General features: G+C 33.1%; 1 protein-coding gene across 10 annotated transcripts in view; it reads right to left on the reverse strand.

Moving 5' to 3' along the window:
* Positions 1–27,242, reverse strand: part of LOC133664784 (sickle tail protein homolog) — a 118,109-nt gene that overhangs the window by 43,395 nt on the left and 47,472 nt on the right. For 9 of the 10 annotated variants that reach the window (XR_009828629.1, XR_009828626.1, XR_009828625.1 and 6 more), the window contains 7 exons: positions 22,737–22,984; positions 8,373–8,517; positions 8,021–8,219; positions 5,879–5,972; positions 4,038–4,299; positions 2,379–2,628; positions 605–916 (listed from right to left, as the gene is read on the reverse strand). Coding sequence is in view for 3 of the 10 variants with exons in the window: in XM_062069688.1 (XP_061925672.1) it covers positions 605–916; positions 2,379–2,628; positions 4,038–4,299; positions 5,879–5,972; positions 8,021–8,219; positions 8,373–8,517; positions 22,737–22,984 (1,510 nt within the window). In the remaining 7 variants the exon portion in view is untranslated. Of the gene's footprint in view, positions 1–604; positions 917–2,378; positions 2,629–4,037; positions 4,300–5,878; positions 5,973–8,020; positions 8,220–8,372; positions 8,518–16,446; positions 16,546–22,736; positions 22,985–27,242 lie in introns of those variants that run through there. The other variant, XR_009828628.1, reaches the window with a different exon arrangement.

Raw genomic sequence — 27,242 nt, forward strand, 5'->3', positions numbered from 1 at the left:
ATACAAAAATAGTAGTACTAATAAATATAGTACTACTACTAAATATACAAACATAGTACTACTAATAAATATACAAATATAATTATACTACTAAATATACAAACATAGTAGTACTACTAAATATACAAACATAGTAGTACTACTAAATATACAAACATATTAGTACTAATAAATCTAGTACTACTACTATATATACAAACAGTACTACTAATAAATATACAAATATAATTATACTACTAAATATACAAACATAGTAGTACTAATAAATATACAAATATAATTATACTACTAAATATACAAACATAGTAGTACTACTAAATATACAAAAATAGTAGTACTAATAAATATAGTATTACTACTAAATATACAAACATAGTAGTACTAATAAATATACAAATATAGTTATACTACTAAATATACAAACATAGTAGTACTACTAAATATACAAACATAGTAGTACTACTAAATATACAAATATAGTACTACTACTAAATATACAAAAATAGTAGTACTAAAAAATATACAAACATAGTAGTACTAATAAATCTAGTAGTACTACTAAATATACAAATATGGTGATAATAAGTATTTTAAGAAAAAGTACCTCTGAGCGTGGAAGGCGGTCATGTGACCCAGCGGTTCAGAGGGGGCGGGGCCAAAGTCCAGAAAGACGGAGGAGGAGGAGGAGGAGGAGCCACTGCCTCTGCTCCTGCTCATGGTCTCCATGGCAACGCCCTCACTTTCCCGCCTTGAAGGTGTCCGCCTGGAAGCCATCTTGTCTGCGGAGACCAGACCTAACCCCCCGATGATCTGATTGGCCATCTTCACTTCTTTCACTCTTTGAGGGGAAGGGGGCGGGGTTTGGCTGGGGAAGGCAGGAAGTTGGCTGTCGGCGTACTTCCTGTTTCCTCTTTGTCTGCCAGAAGAAAACATTGGAATGTACAGCAGAGAGCAGGCTGCTAATCGCTAGCTGGCAACTACAGCCATAACTGTTAGTTGCTAACTAGAGGGCTAATCACTACCTGTCAGCTACAGCGCTAATCGCTAGCCAGTAACTAACTAGAGTGCTAATTGCTAGCTGGTAGATAGCGCCGCTAATCGCTAGCTGGCAACTACAGCCATAACTGTTAGTTGCTAACTAGAGGGCTAATAATAATAGCAATCATACCAACAATAATTATGATAATAATAATAATAATAATAATAATAATAATAATAATAATAATAATAATAATGCTAATAATAATATATAAAAAAATTAGGATAATAATAAAAACATCTATAATTATGATGATGATAATAATAATAAAAACATCTATAATAATAATTATGATGATAATAATAATAAAACATATAATAATAATAAAATAGTAGTCGTAATAATATAATAACAATGATAATAAAATATAGAAAAAAATAAAAATAATAATAATTATGATAATACAAATAATATAAAAAATTGATAATACAAAAATATATAATGATAATAATAATAATAAAAAGAAAATAATAATCATAATAATTATGATGATAATAATAATAAATATAGTAATAATACAATAGTACTAATAATAATATAATCATAATAATAATAATGATACTAATAATTATTATTATAAAAATAATACTTATGTTAATAATAATACAAAAAATTATTATAATAAAAATATTTAAAAAAATCAGAATAATAATAAAAATATATAATAATAACTATGATAATAATAAAAATAATAATTATGATAATACAAATAATATAAAAAAATTGAAAATACAAAAATATATAATGATAATAATAATAATAAAAAGAAAATAATAATCATAATAATTATGATAATAATAATAAATATAGTAATAAAATAGTACTAATAATAATATAATCATAATCATAATAATGATACTAATAATAATTATTATAAAAATAATACTTATGATAATAATAATACAAAAAATTATTATAATAATAATATAAAAAAATAAAATAAAAATCAGAATAATAATAAAAATATATAATAACTATGATAATAATAATAATAATAAAAATAGTAGTACTAATAATATAATGATGATAATAATAATAATCATACAAATAATTATGATAATAATCATAATAATAATTAAAAAAATAAATAATAATAATAATAATTAATAATAATAGTGATCATAACAACAATAATAATGATGATAATAATAGTAGTAATCATAACCATAATAATAATAATAATAATAATAATAATAAAATATTATAAAAAAATATAATAATAATAATAATAATAATTATGATAATAATAAGTATGATATAATAATAATAATAATAACAATAATAATAATAACAATAATAATGCTAATAATAATGCTAATAATAATGCTAATAATAGTACCTGTGTGAGGATTGTGTTTGGTGTTCCAAGGTGTCTTGGTGACCCAGTAGAGGTTTGATGGAGGCGTGGTACTGCTGCAGACCAGCAGAGATGCCAGAGAGACCACAGTCCTGCACGTCTGCTGCTAGTGAAGAAGAAGCACTACTCTGGCAGGAAGCTAAGCTGCTGAGGGATTCTGGGTAATGTAGTCCTCCTTCTGCACGCAGCACCAGGGCCATGGTCTTCTTCTTGTTGTTGTTTACGTCTTCATCTGACACAACAATTATTACTCTTCTTGTTGTTGTTTACATCTTCATCTGATACAACAACACTACCTTTTTACTCTTCCTCCTGTTAGCGCCTGCTGCTAACGTTAGCATGCTAACACTTTGTGCTAGCATTTAGCTCATTTGCTGGCTTCATTTTCATACTTAGAAGCACGCTAACTTCTTCTGTGGATTTTGATGCTTAACACCATCTTAGAAGTACGCTAAATTTTCCCATGTCATGCTAACGTTAGCTTGCTGAGATTTTAGGCTAGCATTTTTGCCAATTTTGCATGTTTCGACCTAAAAATCATTGATTTAGATACTTGGCGCCATCTTAGAAGTATGTTAACTTCTTTTATGTCATGCTAACATTTGCTTGCTAACGCTTTATGCTAGCCTGCTTGCAAATTTTGCATGTTTAAACCTAAAAATCTTGGGTTTTGATAGTTAACTTTTCCCATGTCATCATACTAATATTAGCTTGCTGATGTTTTATGTTAGCATTTTAGCTCTTTTGTCTGTTTAAAGCTAAAAATCATGGATTTCTACTTGGTGCCATCTTGGAAGTAAGTTAACTTTTCCTATGTCATCATGCCGTCGTTAGCTTGCTAACGTTTTATGCTAGTGATTGTGCTACTTTTGCATGTTTGAATATAAAAATCATGGATTTTTATACTGGATGCCATCTTACTAGTTGACTTTTCCCATGTCATCACACTAATGTTAGCTCGTTAACGTTTTATGTTAGCATTTCAGCTAATTCGGTTTAAACCTAAAAGGCATGGATTTTTTATACTTGGCGCCAATTTAGAAGTATGTTAACTTCTCCTGTTAGCAAGCTAACTTTTTATGCTAGCATTTTTGCATATTTTACACGTACACACCTAAAATTCATGGGTTTTCAGACATGTCTCCCTTTTGTAAGTATGCTAACTGTTCCTATTATAACAAAACAACGTTATCATGCTAACGTTTTATGCTAGCATTTTTGCATATTTTACACGTACACACCTAAAATTCATGGGTTTTCCGACATGTCTCCCTTTTGTAAGTATGCTAACTGTTCCTATTATAACAAAACAACGTTAGCATGCTAACGTTTTATGCTAGCATTTTTGCATATTTTACACGTACACACCTAAAATTCATGGGTTTTCAGACATGTCTCCCTTTTGTAAGTATGCTAACTGTTCCTATTATAACAAAACAACGTTAGCATGCTAACGTTTTATGCTAGCATTTTTGCATATTTTACACGTACACACCTAAAATTCATGGGTTTTCAGACATGTCTCCCTTTTGTAAGTATGCTAACTGTTCCTATTATAACAAAACAACGTTAGCATGCTAACGTTTAGCATTTTCACTCTACAGCACAGGTAGCAGGCCCATTGAAGAATGTGTCTCTCACCAGGTTTGACGTCTCTCCTCTCCAGTATGGCGCTGCTGCCGCTCAAGCTGCCGGACCGCCCCGTCCCAGATAGCCGGTCACTGAGCAAGGCAGCACCGCCCGCATCCGCCCCCGCCCCCGCCGGGGAGCTCCTCCCACTGTAGGCCAACCTGGAGGGCGAGGAGGGCATTGAACGCACCATAGGGGGCGACATGGAGCTCTGCAGGGCGGCTCGGCCAGGCGATGACAGCGTGTGGACTGGACTGTGACTGCCGTACGCCACCTGCCACACAGCACGTGATACTGGTCAACAATAATGATGAATCATTGATATCATTAAATAAATACAAATCAAAAAATAAATCAGCTATATTAGCTGAATAGCATGCTAATCAGCTAATTTAGCAGGTACACACCTCAGAGTAATATATTTTGGTGCTTGACGCGTATTACAGTTAGCATTTTAGCATGCTAATCAGCTAATATAGCAGGTATACACCTCAGAGTAATATATTTTGGTGCTTGATGCGTATTACAGTTAGCATGTTAGCATGCTAATCAGCTAATTTAGCAGGTACACACCTCAGAGTAATATATTTTGGTGCTTGATGCGTATTACAGTTAGCATTTTAGCATGCTAATCAGCTAATTTAGCAGGTATACACCTCAGAGTAATATATTTTGGTGCTTGACGCGTATTACAGTTAGCATTTTAGCATGCTAATCAGCTAATATAGCAGGTATACACCTCAGAGTAATATATTTTGGTGCTTGATGCGTATTACAGTTAGCATTTTAGCATGCTAATCAGCTAATTTAGCAGGTATACACCTCAGAGTAATATATTTTGGTGCTTGACGCGTATTACAGTTAGCATTTTAGCATGCTAATCAGCTAATTTAGCAGGTACACACCTCAGAGTAATATATTTTGGTGCTTGATGCGTATTAGTTAGCATTTTAGCATGCTAATCAGCTATTTTAGCAGGTACACACCTCAGAGTAATATATTTTGGTACTTGACGCGTATTACAGTTAGCATTTTAGCATGCTAATCAGCTAATTTAGCAGGTACACACCTCAGAGTAATATATTTTGGTGCTTGACGCACATTACAGTTAGCATTTTAGCATGCTAATCAGCTAATTTAGCAGGTACACACCTCAGAGTAATATATTTTGGTACTTGATGCGTATTACAGTTAGCATTTTAGCATGCTAATCAGCTAATTTAGCAGGTACACACCTCAGAGTAATATATTTTGGTGCTTGAAGCGTATTACAGTTAGCATTTTAGCATGCTAATCAGCTAATTTAGCAGGTATACACCTCAGAGTAATATATTTTGGTGCTTGATGCGTATTACAGTTAGCATTTTAGCATGCTAATCAGCTAATTTAGCAGGTACACACCTCAGAGTAATATATTTTGGTGCTTGACACTTATTACACTTAACATTGCATGCTAACATTAGCATGCTAACTTTTATTGATCATATTTAGCAGGTAAACACCTCAGCGTAATCTATTGTGTTACTTGACGAATGATAACTGTTAGCATGCTAACTTTAGCTTTCTTAGCTAATTTTGTAGGTATACACCGCAGTCATATTTTAGTGCTTGATGCATGCTAATGTTAGCATTTGAAACACATTTTTTGCGTACACACCTGAGCTAATTTAGCAGGTCTACATGTCAGTGTCATATATTTTGGTATTTCACTAATGCTAACTGTAAAGATTCTATCGTTAGCATGCTCCCTTTTTGAACTCGATGTGCTCATTTGTTACTTGACTATCTGTCCAGTCTCGCATGAAAAGGCGTTGTTGTGCTTCTAGAAGTTGCTAGGAGACGGAGTGACTCACCCGTCCTTCTGCGGCGGCGGGCCGGGCGTGGCGGTTGAACACGTGCGATGGATCTTTGTGATAAACCTTCAGACATGAGCGGGATGTGATGTTTCTGGAAGTAAACAAGACACGCTGTGACACGTCCGTGTCGAGGCAACGTTTGTCGGCTTGAGAGAGAAAACCATTAAGAAGTCACACGGGGTTATTGCAAAGTGCAGTTTAGCCATATGCTAACACCAAAATTACCACATTAAACTAAACAATTAGTTGAAAACGTTAGTAGCATGCTAATACAAGCGACTATAGCATACTTCCAAGATGGCGGCAAGTATCAAAAAACATAATTTATTTACATATAAAATTAGCTTAAAAGCTAGCATAAAATTTTAACATGCTAACATCAGCTTGCTAATATAAGAGATGTTAGCACATTGCCAAAATGGTGCCAAGTATCTAAATTCACGATTTTTAGGTTTAAAACTACAAAATTAGCTAAAAAGTTAGCATACAACTTTAGCATGCTAACAGTAGCATACTAATATAAGATACGTTAGCATACTTCTAAGATGGCGCCAAGTATCAAAAGTCATGATTTTTAGGTGTAAACATACAAAATGAGCTAAAAAGTTAGCATAAAACTTTAGCATGCTAAAATTAGCATACTAATATAAGATATGTTAGCATACTTGCAAGATGGTGCCAAGTATCAAAAGTCATGATTTTTAGGTGTAGACATACAAAATGAGCTAAAAAAGTTAGCATAAAACTTTAGCATGCTAAAATTAGCATACTAATATAAGATACGTTGGCATACTTCTAAGATGGCGCCACATATCAAAAGTCATGATTTTTAGGTGTAAACATACACAATTAGCTAAAAAGTTAGCATAAAACTTTAGCATGCTAAAATTAGCATACTAATATAAGATACGTTGGCATACTTCTAAGATGGCGCCACATATCAAAAGTCATGATTTTTAGGTGTAAACATACACAATTAGCTAAAAAGTTAGCATAAAACTTTAGCATGCTGAAATTAGCATACTAGTATAAGATATGTTAGCATACTTGCAAGATGGTGCCAAGTATCAAAATTAATGATTTTTAGGTGTAGACATACAAAATGAGCTAAAAAAGTTAGCATAAAACTTTAGCATGCTAACATTAGCATACTAATATAAGATGTGTTAGCATACTTCCAAGATGGCGCCAAGTATCAAAAGTCATGATTTTTAGGTTTACAACTACAAATTACCTAAAAAGTTAGCATAACATTTTAGCATGCTAACATTAGCATACTAATATAAGATATGTCCCAAGATGGCGCAAAGTATAAAAGTCATGATTTTTAGGTTTACAAATACAAAATTAGCTAAAAAGTTAGCATAAAACTTTAGCATGCTAACATTAGCATACTAATATAAGATGTGTTAGCATACTTCCAAGATGGCGCCAAATATCAAAAGTCATGATTTTTAGGTTTACAACTACAAAATTACCTAAAAAGATAGCATAAAATTTTAGCATGCTAACATTAACATACTAATATAAGATATGTTCCAAGATGGCGCAAAGTATAAAAGTAATGATTTTTAGGTTTAAAACTACAAAATGAGCTAAAAAGTTAGCATAAAACTTTAGCATGCTAACATTAGCATACTAATATAAGATATGTTAGCATACTTCCAAGATGGCGCCAAGTATCAAAAGTCATGATTTTTAGGTTAAAAACTACAAAATTAGTTAAAAAGTTAGCATAAAAATTTAGCATGCTAACATTAGCATACTAATATAAGATATGTTAGCATACTTCCAAGATGGCGCCAAGTATCAAAAGTCATGATTTTTAGGTTAAAAACTACAAAATTAGTTAAAAAGTTAGCATAAAAATTTAGCATGCTAACATTAGCATACTAATATAAGATATATTCCAAGATGGCGCCAAGTATCTAAATTCATGATTTTTAGGTGTGAACATACAAAATGAGCTAAAAAGTTAGCATACAACTTTAGCATGCTAACATTAGCATAGTAACATGTTAGCATGAAATGTCTGACCTGAGGTCCTCCAGGTGGAAGTAGAGGTTGCGGCGAGCGTCTTTGATGTTAGCATACAACTTTAGCATGCTAACATTAGCATAGTAACATGAAATGTCTGACCTGAGGTCCTCCAGGTGGAAGTAGAGGTTGCGGCGAGCGTCTTTGATGTAGACGGCCATGTTGGGAGACGTTAGCATGTTGGCGGTGAGCTGCTGAGGGAAAGCCGCCAGAAAGAGGTGGTGCAGGTCCTGCTCACTGCTGATCTCTGTGGCCACGTGGACCTGCTTGGTCTGGTCTCCATACTGCAGGTACAGCACACCTGGACAGGTAGATGCTAACTCACTATTGGAAATGCCATACACATGCTACTGATTAGCATTATCTAAAGGCAAAGACTACTGATTTCTTTCAGTACACCACATGTACCACTACTAGTACTACTACTAGTACTACTACTATTCCTTGTCCTCACCAAGCGGCTCCTGGTCTTGGTTGCCAGATCGTCCCACAGGCAGACTAGACCTGGACCTGCAGCCCCTGGAGAAAGGGACCGTCTGCCAGTCTCCATCACTCATGTCTGCTTCACACCGACCCCCAGGGGCCACGGGGCCCCGCATCTGCACAAACATATATATGAGAATAACAATAGTTATACAATTAATAGTAATAATAATAATAACAATAGTAATAATATTAATACTACTACTAATAATAATAATAGTAATAATATTACTGGTTATAGTAATATTAATAATAAATATAATAATAATAATAGTGATGATAATAATAGTAATAGTAATAATATTCTCAATATTAATAGTCATAATAATAATAATGATAATAGTGATAATAATAATAATAGTGATAATAATAATAGTAGTAATTATAGTATTAATGATAATGATAGTAATAATAATAGTGATAATAATAATACAAATAATAGTAGTAATAATATTAATAATAATAATGGTAATAATGTTAATAGTAATAATAATAATAATAGTAATAATAATAGTAGTAATAATAACAATAGTAATAATATTAATACTACTACTACTAATAATAGTAATAATATTACTGGTTATAGTAATATTAATAATAATAATAATAGTGATGATAATAATAGTAATAGTAATAATATTCTCAATATTAATAGTCATAATAATAATAATAATGATAATAGTGATAATAATAATAATAGTGATAATAATAATAGTAGTAATTATAGTATTAATGATAATGATAGTAATAATAATAGTGATAAAAATAATAGTAGTAATAATATTAATAATAATAATAGTAATAATGTTAATAGTAATAATAATAATAATAGTAGTAATAATATTAATAATAACAATAGTAATAATATTACTACTAATAATAATAATAATAGTAATAATATTACTGGTTATAGTAATATTAATAACAAATATAATAATAATAATAGTGATGATAATAATAGTAATAGTAATAATATTCTCAATATTAATAGTCATAATAATAATAATAATAATGATAATAATAATAGTAGTAATTATAGTATTAATGATAATGATAGTAATAATAATAGTGATAATAATAATAAAAATAATAGTAGTGATAATATTAATAATAATAATAATAGTAATAATGTTAATAGTAATAATAATAATAATAATAGTGGTAATAATATTAATAATAACAATAGTAATAATATTAATACTACTACTAATAACAATAATAGTAATAATATTACTGGTTATAGTAATAATAATAAATATAATAGTGATGATAATAATAGTAATAGTAATAATATTCTCAATATTAATAGTCATAATAATAATAATAATAATAATGATAATAGTGATAATAATAATAATAGTGATAATAATAATAGTAGTAATTATAGTATTAATGATAATGATAGTAATAATAATAGTGATAAAAATACAAATAATAGTAGTAATAATATTAATAATAATAATAGTAATAATGTTAATAGTAATAATAATAGTAATAATAATAGTAGTAATACTATTAATAATAATAATTGTAATAATATTAATAGTAATAATAATGATAGTAATAATGGTAAAATAATAATATTAATAATGATATCATTCATAATAATGATAATAATAATAATACAGATAGTGTTAATAATAATAGTAGTAATAATACTACTACTAGTAATAATAGTAGTATTAATAATAGCAGTAATAATAATAATAGTAATAATATTATCACTATTAATAATATTATTACTATTAATAGTAATAATATTAATATTAATAATAGTCAAACAATTAATAATAATAATAGTAATAATAGTAATAGTTATCATGATAATAAAAGGCATCTTGAAAGGATACCAACTCTTCTCACGTTAGCATGCTAAAATTAGCATGCTATTGTTTTATTTGAACATTTTAGCTACTTTTTTCCATTTAAGAATCATGGATTTTCATGCTCGTCGCCATCTTGAAATGATGCTAACTTTTCTCATGCTAGCATGCAAACGTTAGCACGCTAAACATTTTACGCTAGATTGATGAATCAAAACCTAAAAATCCGGGATTTCGATACTTGGTGACATAATGTAAGTATGCTAACTGCTTGTTTGTTGGCATGCTAACAATAAAATGTTACTACGCTAACATATTTTTTTCTTTAAGCTAGTTTTGTCTTTTGCCCTTAAAACAACTGCCTAAAAAGCAGCTATGTGCTTGTACTGCCCTCCAGTGGCTGTACAGCATCAATACAATGTTGGTTTTACCAATACTGGCCTTTTTTTGGAGGCTCATCTTCCAAGCAACAATTGATCAAAAATGGTTTTGTGTTATTAAAAACAAGATGTCCGTGCTAAAGCGTATTAGCCTGTGAACATGCCAGTCTTGTTGCATGCATGACTTTTTGGCGTACGCAACATTTAATAGCTGCCAAGACATTTCTAATCAAACAGCAGACAGCTGTCACCTTGAATTAGGACAACGTTCATGCTGCAGTTAAGTTAGCACAACGTGTCGACAAACACGCTAACATGACATGTCAACAAATGCTGCCTGCCCTGAGAAAATAACACAACAACTAAATGGGTGCAATAAAATGTCTCTGAGTACTTTTAAAACACACAAGAAAGATAAAAAGTGGTAATTTGGGACCGCTATCAAGATATATATATATATATATATATATATATATATATATATATATATATATATATATATATATATATATTTATATATATACACACACACACACATATATATATACATATATATATATATATATATATATATATATATATATATATATATATATATATATATATATATATATATATATATATACATACATATACATATGTATATGTATATATATACTGTATGTATACATACATATACAGTATATGCATACATATATATACACATATTGTATATATATACATATATACACATATTGTATATATATACATATATACACATACATATACAAATATATACATATACACATATGAACATATACATATATACATATTTTATTCACATATAAACATATACATATATACATATTTTATTCACATATAAACATATATATATATATAAATATATATATATATATATATATATATATATATATATATATATATATATATATATATATATATATACATATATATATATATATATATTAGGGCGGCAACTAACGATTAATTTGATAATCGATTAATCTGTCGATTATTACTTCGATTAATAATCGGATAAAAGAGACAAACTACATTTCTATCCTTTCCAGTATTTTATTGAAAAAAAAAAACCAGCATACTGGCACCATACTTATTTTGATTATTGTTTCTCAGCTGTTTGTACATGTTGCAGTTTATAAATAAAGTTTTACTTAAAAAAAAAAAAAAAAAAGTGTTTTTTTTTTTTTTTTAAAGCCTCTGCGCTTGCGCATAGCATAGATCCAACGAATCGATGACTAAATCAATCGGCAACTATTTTTATAATCGATTTTAATCGATTAGTTGCTGCAGCCCTAATATATATATATATATATATATATATATATATATATATATATATATATATATTAGGGCTGCAACTAACGATTAATTTGATAATCGATTAATCTGTCGATTACTACTTCGATTAATCGATTAATAATCGGATAAAAGAGAAAAACTACATTTCTATCCTTTCCGGTATTTTATTGGAAAAAAAAACAGCATACTGGCACCATACTTATTTTGATTATTGTTTCTCAGCTGTTTGTACATGTTGCAGTTTATAAATAAAGGTTTATTTAAAAAAAAAAAAAAATTTAAAAAGCTTCTGCGCATGCGCATAGCATAGATCCAACGAATCGATGACTAAATTAATCGGCAACTATTTTTATAATCGATTAGTTGTTGCAGCCCTAATATAAATATATACACACATATACATATATATATACACATATATATGTATATGTATATATATATATATATATATATACATACATATATATGCATACATATACTGTATATACACATACTGTATATATATATATATACATATATATATACATATATACACATACATATACAAATATAAATATATACATATACACATATGAACATGTACATATATATACATATTTTATTCACATATAAACATATATATATATATATATATATATATATATATATATATATATATATATATATATATATATATATATATATATATATATATATATATATATATATATATATATATATATATAAACATATAAATCCATAAAAATACATACATATATGTATATTTATATACAGAAAGTGGATCAAGTTCTTTGACACTTAAATGTAAGAAAAAAAAAGGCTTTTAACTTTTTTTAACTGTCCACTTCCGGTGCTGCCTTGCTCACCACTAACACACGAGTTAACAGAACAGCGACAATGTGCGGAAATGACCAGTGAGTTGCAATCCACCCGAAACATTTAAAAAAAAAAAAAAAGTCATTAAAAATGGATATTATATTATTAGAACAAGTATCACAATGTAGTACCGATATTTTTATTATATCTTGAAGTGTAATAATCTCTCATTTACCAACAATAATCTCCATTATAAATCACTCTCAACTCCTCCCAAAGTTGCATAACAAAAGTGAGGATAAACTTCGTACAATATGTCGGAACATACGTGAATGTTTACGATGGACAAGCACTTTTCAAGCGTAAAACACACATAGAAAATGTCTGCAACTTAAGAAAATCACAAAAATCACCCCTATAAATCACTCTCAACTCCTCCCATAGTTGTATGACAAAAGTGAGGATAAACTTCGTACAATATGTCGGAACATACGTGAATGTTTACGATGGACAAACACTTTCCAAGTGTAAAACACACATAGAGAATGTCTGCAACTTTTGAAAATCACAAAAATCACCGCTATAAATCACTCTCAACTCCTCCCAAAGTTGCATAACAAAAGTGAGGATAAAATTCGTACAATATGTCGGAACATACGTGAATGTTTACGATGGACATGCACTTTTCAAGTGTAGAACACACATAGAGAATGTCTGCAACTTTTGAAAATCACAAAAATCACCGCTATAAATCACTCTCAACTCCTCCCAAAGTTGCATAACAAAAGTGAAGATAAACTTCGTATAATATGTCGGAACACGCGTGAATGTTTACGATGGACAAGCACTTTTCAAGCGTAAAACACACGTGGAGAATGTCTGCAACTTCAGAAAATCACAAAAATCCCCGCTATAAATCACTCACAACTCCTCCCAAAGTTGCATAACAAAAGTGAGGATAAACTTCGTACAATATGTCGGAACATACGTGAATGTTTACGATGGACAAGCACATGTGCAGCGTAAAACACATGTGGAGAATGTCTGCAACTTTATAAAATCACAAAAATCACCGCTATAAATCACTCTAAACTCTTCCCCAATTTGAGTAACAAAAGTGAAGATAAACTTCGTACAATATGTCGGAACATACGTGAATGTTTACGATGGACAAGCACTTTTCAAGCGTAAAACACACGTGGAGAATGTCTGCAACTTCAGAAAATCACAAAAAATCCCCGCTATAAACCACTCTCAACTCCACCGAAAGTTGCATAACGAAAGTGAGGATAAACTTCGTACAATATGTCGGAACATACGTGAATGTTTATGATGGACACGCACTTTTCCAGCGTAAAACACACGTGGAGAATGCCTGCAACTTCAGAAATCACAAAAATCCCCGCTATAAATCACTCTCAACTCCTCCCAAAGTTGCATAACAAAAGTGAGGATGAACTTCGTACAATATGTCGGAACATACGTAAATGTTTACAATAGACATGCACTTTTCAAGTGTAAAACACACGTGGAGAATGTCTGCAACTTAAGAAAATCACAAAAATCCCCGCTATAAATCACTCTCAACTCCTCCCAAAGTTGCATAACAAAAGTGAGGGTAAACTTCGTACAATATGTCGGAACATACGTGAATGTTTACAATAGACATGCACTTTTCAAGTGTAAAACACACGTAGAGAATGTCTGCAACTTCAGAAAATCACAAAAATCCCCGCTATAAATCACTCTCAACTCCTCCCAAAGTTGCATAACAAAAGTGAGGATAAACTTCGTACAATATGTCGGAACATACGTGAATGTTTACGATGGACCAGCCCTTGTCCAGCGTAAAACACACATAGAGAATGTCTGCAACTTCAGAAATCACAAAAATCCCCGCTATAAATCACTCTCAACTCCTCCCAAAGTTGCATAACAAAAGTGAGGATAAACTTCGTACAATATGTCGGAACATACGTGAATGTTTACAATAGACATGCACTTTTCAAGTGTAAAACACACGTAGAGAATGTCTGCAACTTCAGAAAATCACAAAAATCCCCGCTATAAATCACTCTCAACTCCTCCCAAAGTTGCCTAACAAAAGTGAGGATAAACTTCGTACAATATGTCGGAACATGCATGAATGTTTACGATGGACAAGCACTTTTTCAGCGTAAAACACACATAGAGAATGTCTGCAACTTTTGAAAATCACAAAAATCCCCGCTATAAATCGCTCTCAACTTTTGCCAAAGTTGCATAACAAAAGTGAGGATAAACTTCGTACAATATGTCGGAACATACGTGAATGTTTACGATGGACAAGCACTTTTCAAGCGTAAAACACACATAGGCAATGTCTGCAACTTAAGAAAATCACAAAAATCCCCGCTATAAATCACTCTCAACTCCTCCCAAAGTTGTATGACAAAAGTGAGGATAAACTTCGTACAATATGTCGGAACATACGTGAATGTTTACGATGGACAAGCACTTGTCCAGCGTAAAACACACATAGAAAATGTCTGCAACTTCAGAAAATCACAAAAATCCCCGCTATAAATCACTCTCAACTCCTCCCAAAGTTGCATAACAAAAGTGAGGATAAACTTCGTACAATATGTCGGAACATGCATGAATGTTTACGATGGACAAGCACTTTTTCAGCGTAAAACACACATAGAGAATGTCTGCAACTTTTGAAAATCACAAAAATCCCCGCTATAAATCGCTCTCAACTTTTGCCAAAGTTGCATAACAAAAGTGAGGATAAACTTCGTACAATATGTCGGAACATACGTGAATGTTTACGATGGACAAGCACTTTTCAAGCGTAAAACACACATAGGCAATGTCTGCAACTTAAGAAAATCACAAAAATCCCCGCTATAAATCACTCTCAACTCCTCCCAAAGTTGTATGACAAAAGTGAGGATGAACTTCGTACAATATGTCGGAACATACGTGAATGTTTACGATGGACAAGCACTTGTCCAGCGTAAAACACACATAGAAAATGTCTGCAACTTCAGAAAATCACAAAAATCCCCGCTATAAATCACTCTATACTCTTCCCCAATTTGAGTAACAAAAGTGAAGATAAACTTCGTACAATATGTCGGTACATACGTGAATGTTTACGATGAAAAAACACTTTTCACTTGTTAAACATGCGGAAAAAGTCTGCAACTTTAGAAAATCACAATAAACTCCTCCCAAAGTTGCATAACAAAAGTGAGGATGAACTTCGTACAATATGTCGGAACATACGTGAATGTTTACGATGGACGAGCACTTTTCAAGTGTAAAACACATGTAGAGAATGTCTGCAACTTCAGAAAAATGACAACACTTTTCTGCAACTTTCACCATGTTTCACGACTTTATGGCAACAAACACAAAAAAGAACATCGTAACTTCCATTGCAATTTAGTGCGACAAATCTACAAAACGTAAACAAAAGCGCGCTGACGTGAAAGTGGAGCATTCTTGCTTAGCTTTGTTGTTGTTGTTGTTGTTGCGCTTGCAACACAACATTGACAACAAACTTGTTCACAACAAAATACGTCTGAAAACTTTGCTTTTTACGCAACTTAGTGATTGTGAAATCCGCGTTCCAGTAAAGTTTCCCTCCTCATAAAAGAAGAAACTTGTCCATGGTCTACATCCAAGATCTGACACACCTGTGTGATTTCAAACTTACCTGGCCAGGCACGGAACGACATTTCCACTTTCACCAGGTTCAAAAACGTTCTCTTCTGTCGTCTCCAACTTCAGGGTGTTGGTGTGGCCGCTTTGTCCCGACAAAGTGGTTTGCCAGGATTGCCTCCCTGGCAAAGCACACCTTGTCACAGGTAAACCCCGCCTCCTCCCTGGCAAAGCACACCTTGTCACAGGTAAACCCCGCCTCCTCCCTGGCAAAGCACACCTCGTCACAGATAAACCGCCTGCCTTCTACCCTGGCAAAGCACACCTTGTCAGTGCTAAACACCGCCCCCTCCCTGCTAAGCCCCGCCCCCTCCCTGTCACAACAAACTCACCTGGGCCAATAATGCCGACTGGACCGGTCTGACGAGCACAACTGTCAGAAATTTAAAAATGTCACTTCCAGCCAGTCAGTTATGTTATGTTATGCAGATGTATACAATGATGTCATATTGATAACAATCAATATTAAATAACAAATATTACATCTAATTCTACACTTTTTGAAATATTTTTTTTAATGTTTTTATTTTATTTGAAAAATTTAAAAATAAAATAAAATAAAATAAACAAATAATTGTACACTTTCACCAGTTATTTTTAAATGTTTAATAATAAAATAAAAAATATTTAAAAAATAATAATAATTTAAAAAAAATATATATATATATGTATATGTTATATATATGTGGAAATATTAGGGCTGTCAAAAATAATAAGTTAACTCATGCGAATAATAATAAAAAAATGGCATTAATCAGACGTCTTAATATGTATTTATGAATTAATATTTATATACGGTTCATAATATTTATTAATTTAGATCTCCTTTATCTTAACTCCTAAAAGGTGGCATGGGTTCTTCCAAGGTCAGCAATCAGGTACATTTGTGCTTCCAAATAAACATGGACAGAACTTGAGGGTTTTAATTAAACATTAAAACATAAAAAAATGCTGATGATAAAATTGCATTTGTGTCAAAATATTGGAGCCTTTTTTTTTTTAAATTTTTAGGTTGATTTAAATCAGGGGTCACCAACCTTTTTGAAAGCAAGAGCTACTTCTTGGGTAGTGATTAATGCGAAGGGCTACCAGTTTGATACACACTTAAATAAATTGCCAGAAATAGCCAATTTGCTCAATTAATCTTTAACTCCATGTTATTATTAATAATTAATGATATTTACACTTGCATTGAATGGTTTAAAAGAGGAGAAAACACGAAAAAAAATGACAATTACATTTTGAAACATAGTTTATCTTCAATTTCGACTCTTTAAAATTCAAAATTTAACCGAAAAAAAGAAGAGAAAAACTAGCTAATTCGAATCTTTTTGAAAACATTTAAAAAATAATTTATGGAACATCATTAGTAATTTTTCCTGATTAAGAGTAATTTTAGAATTTTGATGACATGTTTTAAATATGTTAAAATCCAATCTACACTTTGTCAGAATATATAACAAATTGGACCAAGCTATATTTCTAAGAAAGACAAATCATTATTTCTTCTAGATTATCCAGAACAACATTTTTAAAATAAATTCAAAAGATTTTGAAATAAGATTTAAATTTGATTCTACAGATTTTCTAGATTTGCCAGAATATTTTTTTTTGAATTTTAATCATAATAAGTTTGAAGAAATATTTCACAAATATTCTTCGTCGAAAAAACAGAAGCTAAAATGAAGAATTAAATTAAAATGTATTTATTATTCTTTACAATAAAAAAAATAAATTTACCTGAACATTGATTTAAATTGTCAGGAAAGAAGAGGAAGGAATTTAAAAGGTAAAAAGGTATATGTGTTTAAAAATCCTAAAATCATTTTTAAGGTTGTATTTTTTCTCTAAAATTGTCTTTCTGAAAGTTATAAGAAGCAAAGTAAAAAAAATAATGAATTTAAACAAGTGAAGACCAAGTCTTTAAAATATTTTCTTGGATTTTCAAATTCTATTTGAGTTTTGTCTCTCTTAGAATTAAAAATGTCGGGCAAAGCGAGACCAGCTTGCTAGTAAATAAATACAATTTAAAAAATAGAGGCAGCTCACTGGTAAGTGCTGCTATTTGAGCTATTTTTAGAACAGGCCAGCGGGCTACTCATCTGGTCCTTGCGGGCTACCTGGTGCCCGCGGGCACCGCGTTGGTGACCCCTGATTTAAATGATGTAAGCAAGTCATTTACTGTGATGAATGCGTGAGAATAAAGGATGACATACCAATAAAACGTATCATGAAGATAACAAATGTATAAAACAGACTGCCATTTTTTTTTTTACATTGTTTATCAATGTTATTGAGATGATTGTGTAAAATCTGAAACTTTAAAAAACTAAAAAAAAAACAGTGCTACAAAAACTTGTCGTCCATTTGGGGAAACATCAAAGAGTAAAACAATCAAGACAGGAAAGTCAAACACTTTCCTCTGTTTGCGTAAGAAAGTCTCCAACAAAACTCCACCTCAGCAAATAATGCTGACCCTACCGGTTGGACCGGATCCCAGTTCTCCAGCCAGTTTGTCTGAGCGCTGCCGAGCAATGCATTGTGGGTATTCCAACCAGGCAGAATCAGCTTTGTTCCGTCCTCTCGCCCACAAAGCACATGGTCTGGAATAAAACTATCTCATCAAGTATTTCCTGGCTGAGACTTGAAAGGGTTTTAAGTGGAACAGTTCCTTCCGTAAGCAAGAGTCACGGTTAGCAAAAGCGCTAAGAAGAAGTCGGGGTACGGTACGAGGGACAGGAGGGAAAAGTTAAGTTTTAGGGACCGAGGTGCCCTAAAAAGGACCACATTCCCCATCAAGGTCTCAAAGGACACCCAGGCCGTTCCAAGATATCCTAAAAGAGACTTACCCCTAAAAGTCCCAAGGGATAGAAGGCAAAGTTGAATTTTAGGGCTCAAGGTGCCCTAAAAATTACACCGAAACGGACTCACCCTAAAAGTCCAGAGGGATGAGAAAGCAAGGTTACATTTTGGGGACCAAGGTGCCCTAAAAAAGACCCTATTCCCCATCAAGGTCTCATAGGACTACCAGGCCGCCCCAAGGGACCCCGAAATGGACTCACCCCTAAAATTCCCGAGGGATGGGAAGGCAAAGTTGAGTTTTAGGGACCAACGTGCCCTAAAAAGGACCATATTTCTCCATAAAGGTGTCAAAGGACATCCACGCCATCCCCCAAAACAGACTCACCCCTAAAAGTCCAGAGGGACGGGAAGGCAAAGTTGAGTTTTAGGGACCAACGTGCCCTAAAAAAGACCCTATTCCCCATCAAGGTCTCAAAGGACACCCAAGCCGTTACAAGATATCCTAAAAGAGACTTACCCCTAAAAGTCCCAAGGGTTAGAAGGCAAAGTTGAGTTTTAGGGATCAAAGTGCCCTAAAAAGGACCATATTCCCCATCAAGGTCTCATTGGACTCCCAGGCCGTCCCAAGATACCCCGAACGGACTCACCCCTAAAAGTCCAGAGGGACAGGAAGGCAAAGTTCAGTTGTAGGGACCAAGGTGCCCTAAAAGGACCATATTCCCCATCAAGGTCTCAAAGGACACCCAGGCTGTCCCAAGGTACGCTGTAAGGGACTCACCCCTAAAAGTCCAGAGGGATGGGAAAGCAAGGTTAAATATTGGGGACCAAGGTGCCCTAAAAAGGACCCTATTCCCCATCAAGGTCTCAAAGTACACCGAAAGGTACCCCAAAAGGGACTCACCACTAAAAGTCCAGAGGGACGGGAAGGCAAAGTTGAGTTTTACGGACTAAGGTGCCCTAAAAAGGACCCCATTCCCCATCAAGGTCTCAAAAGACAGCCAAGTCGTCCCCCAAAACGGACTCACCCCTAAAAGTACAGAGGGACGGGAAGGCAAAGTTGAGTTTTACGGACTAAGGTGCCCTAAAAAGGACCATATGGGGACATCAAGGTCTCATAGGACACCCAGGCCGTCTCAAGGTACCCCGAAATGGACTAACCCCTAAAAGTCCAGAAGGATGGGAAGGCAAAGTTGAGTTTTAAGGACCAAGGTGCCCTAGAAAGGACTCTATTCCCAATCAAAGTCTCAAAGGACACCCAAGCCGTCCCAAGGTATCCTAAGAGGGACTCAACCTTAAAAGTCCTAAGGAATGGGAAGGCAAAGTTGAGTTTTAGGGACCAAGGTGCCCTAAAAAGGACCATATTCCCCATCAAGGTCTCATAAGACTCCCAGGCCGTCCCAAAGTACGCCGAAACGGACTCACTCCTAAAAGTCCCGAGGGACGAGAAGGAAAAGTTGAGTTTTAGGGACCAACGTGCCCTAAAAAGGACCCTATTCCCCATAAAGGTGTCAAAGGACACCCAAGCCGTCCCCCAAAACGGACTCACCCCTAAAAGTACAGAGGGACAGGAAGGCAAAGTTGAGTTTTAGGGACCAACGTGCCCTAAAAAAGACCCTATTCCCCATCAAGGTCTCAAAGGACACCCAAGCCGTTCCAAGATATCCTAAAAGAGACTTACCCCTAAAAGTCCCAAGGGTTAGAAGGCAAAGTTGAGTTTTAGGGATCAAAGTGCCCTAAAAAGGACCATATTCCCCATCAAGGTCTCATTGGACTCCCAGGCCATCCCAAGGTACCCCGAACGGACACATCCCTAAAACTCCCGAGGGACGGGAAGGCAAAGTTGAGTTGTAGGGACCAAGGTGCCCTAAAAAGGACCATATTACCCATCAAGGTCTCAAAGGACACCCAGGCTGTCCCAAGGTACGCTGTAAGGGACTCACCCCTAAAAGTCCAGAGGGATGGGAAATCAAGGTTAAATATTGGGGACCAAGGTGCCCTAAAAAGGACCCTATTCCCCATCAAGGTCTCAAAGGACACCCAAAGGTACCCCAAAAGGGACTCACCACTAAAAGTCCCGAGGGACGGGAAGGCAAAGTTGAGTTTTACAGACTAAAGTGCCCTAAAAATGACCCTATTCCCCATCAAGGTCTCATAGGACACCCAGGCCGTCTCAAGGTACCCCGAAATGGACTAACCCCTAAAAGTCCCGAAGGATGGGAAGGCAAAGTTGAGTTTTAAGGACCAAGGTGCCCTAGAAAGGACTCTATTCCCAATCAAGGTCTCAAAGGACACCCAAGCCGTCCCAAGGTACCCTAAGAGGGACTCAACCTTAAAAGTCCTAAGGAATGGGAAGGCAAAGTTGAGTTTTAGGGACCAAGGTGCCCTAAAAAGGACCATATTCCCCATCAAGGTCTCATTAGACTCCCAGGCCGTCCCAAGGTACACCGAAACGGACTCACCCCTAAAAGTCCCGAGGGACGAGAAAGCAAAGTTGAGTTTTAGGGACCAACGTGCCCTAAAAAGGGCCCTATTCCCCATAAAGGTGTCAAAGGACACCCAAAAACGGACTCACCCCTAAAAGTACAGAGGGACGGGAAGGCCAAGTTGAGTTTTAGGCACCAAGGTGCCCTAAAAAGGACCCTATTCCCCTTCAAGGTCTCAAAGGACACCCAGGCTGTCCCAAGGTACGCCGTAAGGGACTCACCCCTAAAAGTCCAGAGGGATGGAAAAGCAAGGTTAAATATTGGGGACCAAGGTGCCCTAAAAAGGACCCTATTCCCCATCAAGGTCTCAAAGGACACCCAAAGGTACCCCAAAAGGGACTCACCACTAAAATTCCAGAGGGACGGGAAGGCAAAGTTGAGTTTTACGGACTAAGGTGCCCTAAAAAGGAACCTATTCCCCATCAAGGTCTCAAAAGACAGCCAAGTCGTCCCCCAAAACGGACTCACCCCTAAAAGTACAGAGGGACGGGAAGGCAAAGTTGAGTTTTACGGACTAAGGTGCCCTAAAAAGGACCATATTCCCCATCAAGGTCTCATAGGACACCCAGGCCGTCTCAAGGTACCCCAAAAGGGACTCACCACTAAAAGTCCAGAGGGACGGGAAGGCAAAGTTGAGTTTTACGGACTAAGGTGCCCTAAAAAGGAACCTATTCCCCATCAAGGTCTCAAAAGACAGCCAAGTCGTCCCCCAAAACGGAATCACCCCTAAAAGTACAGAGGGACGGGAAGGCAAAGTTGAGTTTTAGGGACCAAAGTGCCCTAAAAAGGACCCTATTCCCTATCAAGGTCTCAAAGGACACCCAAGCTGTCACAAGGTACTTGGGACAGCCTAAAAGGGACTCACCCCTTCATTGGAATGTTGTTGTTGTTGCTGCACTATGACTCGGGAAGGTTGTTTGCATTGGGTCATACAAGTACATCCTGCGCATGTATCCATTCACAGCTCAATTAAAGGTCATTGACCTGAACTCGTGCTTACCTTCTCCTCGTGGTGTCCCAGGATGATGTCGGCGTGGTCGGGATACTTCTGCCTCAGGTGGTCCAGGAACACCTCCTTCTTCCTCGCCACCTGCACACTCTCCACGTGGTTTCGAGGACGCGTGGCGGGAGAGGCGGGAGGTCCACCGGGGTCCGGGAACAGGTTGTTGTTGGCGTGACGCGTGCTCACTGGCTCCGCCTCACAGCTCAGAGCCGAGGCGCAGGGGGCCACAGACGGGGTCCCGGGGTCTGGACAAACAAACATGGATGGGGGAAGAATTCATAACATTGATTCAAGTTCATCTAAACACTGACAGTTTTTAAGTCAAATCCATTAAAATTATTGGGGACCCAAAAGGGTCCCACTCATGAAAGTGTTAAAAATTTAAATAAATTACTTTTAATGCTAAATTCTCTCGATCAACTTCAAATTTATCTGTCGATATAAAAGTACTTTTTTATGTTTTGTGCCCTTTTTGTTAAAGAAACCCTATTTTTAGGGCAAAAACACTAAATATGCAGAATTTCCCCCACCATAATATGTCAAAGTGTAATATTTGATGTGATAAATAAATAAATAAATAAATGTGAAATAATTACAACCTTCAATATGTCAATAATTCATAACAACATAGATTTTGAATCATTATTATTTTTAGAGCAATGTTTTTTTTAATGTTTTTTAATTTTCCCACACATAAAAGTGTTACAAATATATATATTTTTAACTTTCAATGCTTAATTATCTCGATCAACTCCAAATTTATCTCTCAATATAAAAGTACTTTTTTATGTTTTGTGCCCTTTTTGTTAAAGAAGACCCTGTTTTTATGGCAAAAACACTAAATATGCAAAATTTCCCCCACCATAATATGTCAAAGTGTAATATCTGATGTGAAGTAATTAAAACCTTAAATATGTAAATAATTCAAAATAACATTAATTTTGAATCATTATTATTTTTTGAGCAATGTTTTTTTATTTTTTAATCCCACTAAAATTCTTGGGGACCCAAAAGGGTCCCACTCATAAAAGTATTAAAAATATATATTTTTTTAACTTTTAATGCTTAATTATCTCGATCAACTCTAAATTTATCTGTCAATATAAAAGTACTTTTTTTATGTTTTGTGCCCTTTTTGTTAAAGACCCTGTTTTTATAGCAAAAACACTAAATATGCAAAATTTCCCCCACCAAAATATGTCAAAGTGTAATATCTGATGTGAAATAATTAAAACCTTAAATATGTCAATAATTCATAACAACATTGATTTTGAATCATTATTATTTTTTGAGCAACGTTTTTTAATTTTTTAATCCCACTAAAATTCTTGGGGACCCAAAAGGGTCCCACTCATAAAAGTGTTAAAAATATATATTTTTTTAACTTTCAATGCTTAATTCTCTCGATCAACTCCAAATTTATCTGTCGATATAAAAGTACTTTTTTATGTTTTGTGCTCTTTTTGTTAAAGATGACCCTAATTTTATGGCAAAAACACTAAATATGCAAAATTTCCCCCACCATAATATTTCAAAGTGTAATATCTGATGTGAAATAATTAAAACCTTAAATATGTCAATAATTCAAAATAACATTAATTTTGAATCATTATTATTTTTTGAGAAATGTTTTTTAATTTTTTAATCCCACTAAAATTCTTGGGGACCCAAAAGGGTCCCACTCATAAAAGTGTTAAAACTAAGTTTTATTTATTTATTTACAATGCTAAATTCTCTCCATCAACTCCAAATTTACCTGTCGATATAAAGTACTTGTTCATGTTTCATGCCCTTTTTGTTAAAGAAGACCCTGTTTTTATGGCAAAAACACAAAATATGCAAAATTTCCCCCACCAAAATATTTCAAAGTGTAATATTTGATGTGAAGTATTTGCAGTCTTAAATATGTCAATAATTCATAACAACATTGATTGTAATACCTTATTATTTTTTGAGCAATGTTTTTTTTTAAATCTCAATAAAGTTCTAGGGGACCCAAAAGGGTCCCACTCATGAAAGTGTTAAAAATAATAATAATAATAATTAATTCTCTTGATCAACTTCAAATTAATCTGTCGATATAAAAGTACTTTTTTACGTTTTGTGCCCTTTTTGTTAAAGAAGACCCTGTTTTTATGGCAAAAACACTAAATATGCAATATTTTCCCCAAAAAATATTTCAAAGTTTAATATTTGATGTGAAGTAATTAAAACCTTAATATGTCAATAATTCATAACAACATTAATTTTTAACCATTTTTATTTTTTGAGCAATGTTTTTTTTTTTTTTTAGTCCCACTAAAATTATTGGAGACTCATAAAAGTGTTAAAAATAAGTTTTGTTTTGCGTTCAATGCTTAATTCTCTTTATGAACTTCAAATTTATCCGTCGATATAAAAGTACCTTTTTATGTTTTGTGCCCTTTTTGTTAAAGAAGACCCTGTTTTTATGGCAAAAACACTAAATATGCAAAATTTCCCCCACCATAATATGTCAAAGTGTAATATTTGATGTGAAGTAATTAAAACCTTAAATATGTCAATAATTCATAACAACATTGATTTTGAATCATTATTATTTTTTGAGCAATGTTTTTTTTTTATTTTTTAATCCCACTAAAATTATTGGGGACCCAAAAGGGTCCCACTCATAAAAGTGTTAAAAATATATATTTTTTTAACTTTCAATGCTTAATTATCTCGATCAACTTCAAATTTATCTGTCAATATAAAAGTACTTTTTTATGTTTTGTGCCCTTTTTGTTAAAGAAGACCCTGTTTTTTATGGCAAAAACACTAAATATGCAAAATTTCCCCCACCAAAATATGTCAAAGTGTAATATCTGATGTGAAATAATTAAAACCTAAAATATGTCAATAATTCAAAATAACATTAATTTTGAATCATTATTATTTTTTGAGCAATGTTTTTTAATGTTTTAACCCCACTAAAATTCTTGGGGACCCAAAAGGGCCCCACTCATGAAAGTGTTAAAAATATATATTTTTTAACTTTCAATGCTTAATTCTCTTGATCAACTCCAAATTTATCCGTCAATATAAAAGTACTTTTTTATGTTTTGTGCCCTTTTTGTTAAAGAAGACCCTATTTTTATGGCAAAAACACTAAATATGCAATATTTTCCCCAAAAAATATTTCAAAGTTTAATATTTGATGTGAAGTAATTAAAACCTTAAATATGTCAATAATTCAAAATAACATTAATTTTGAATCATTATTATTTTTTGAGCAATGTTTTTTTTTTTTTTATCCCACTAAAGTTTTTGGGGACCCAAAAGGGTCCCACTCATAAATTTTTTAAAAATAAATTATTATTTTTTTTACTTTCAATGCTTAATTCTCTCGATCAACTTCAAATTTAACTGTTGATATAAAAGTACTTTTTTATGTTTTGTGCCCTTTTTGTTAAAGAAGACCCTGTTTTTATGGCAAAAACACTAAATATGCAAAATTTCCCCCACCAAAATATGTCAAAGTGTAATATCTGATGTGAAATAATTAAAACCTTAAATATGTCAATAATTCATAACAACATTGATTTTGAATCATTATTATTTTTTGAGCAATGTTTTTTAATTTTTTAATCCCACTAAAATTCTTGGGGACCCAAAAGGGTCCCACTCATAAAAGTGTTAAAAATATATATTTTTTTAACTTTCAATGCTTAATTCTCTCGACCAACTCCAAATTTATCTGTCAATATAAAAGTACTTTTTTATGTTTTGTGCCCTTTTTGTTAAAGAAGACCCTATTTTTATGGCAAAAACACTAAAAATGCAAAATTTCCCCCACCAAAATATTTTAAAGTGTAATATTTGAAGGGAAGTAATTACAACCTTCAATATGTCAATAATTCATAAGAACATTAATTTTGAATCATTATTTTTTGAGCAATGTTTTTTAATTTTTTAATCCCACTAAAATTCTTGGGGACCCAAAAGGGTCCCACTCATAAAAGTGTTAAAAACATATATATTTTTAACTTTCAATGCTTAATTTTCTTGATCAACTCCAAATTTATCCGTCAATATAAAAGTACTTTTTTATGTTTTGTGCCCTTTTTGTTAAAGAAGACCCTATTTTTATGGCAAAAACACTAAATATGCAAAATTTCCCCCACCAAAATATGTCAAAGTGTAATATCTGATGTGAAATAATTAAAACCTAAAATATGTAAATAATTCAAAATAACATTAATTTTGAATCATTATTATTTTTTGAGCAATGTTTTTTTAATGTTTTAACCCCACTAAAATTCTTGGGGACCCAAAAGGGCCCCACTCATGAAAGTGTTAAAAATATATATTTTTTAACTTTCAATGCTTAATTCTCTTGATCAACTCCAAATTTATCCGTCAATATAAAAGTACTTTTTTATGTTTTGTGCCCTTTTTGTTAAAGAAGACCCTATTTTTATGGCAAAAACACTAAATATGCAATATTTTCCCCAAAAAATATTTCAAAGTTTAATATTTGATGTG

This window comes from Entelurus aequoreus, linkage group LG14, assembly GCF_033978785.1.
Source record: "Entelurus aequoreus isolate RoL-2023_Sb linkage group LG14, RoL_Eaeq_v1.1, whole genome shotgun sequence".
NCBI classification, from domain to species: Eukaryota; Metazoa; Chordata; class Actinopteri; order Syngnathiformes; family Syngnathidae; genus Entelurus; species Entelurus aequoreus.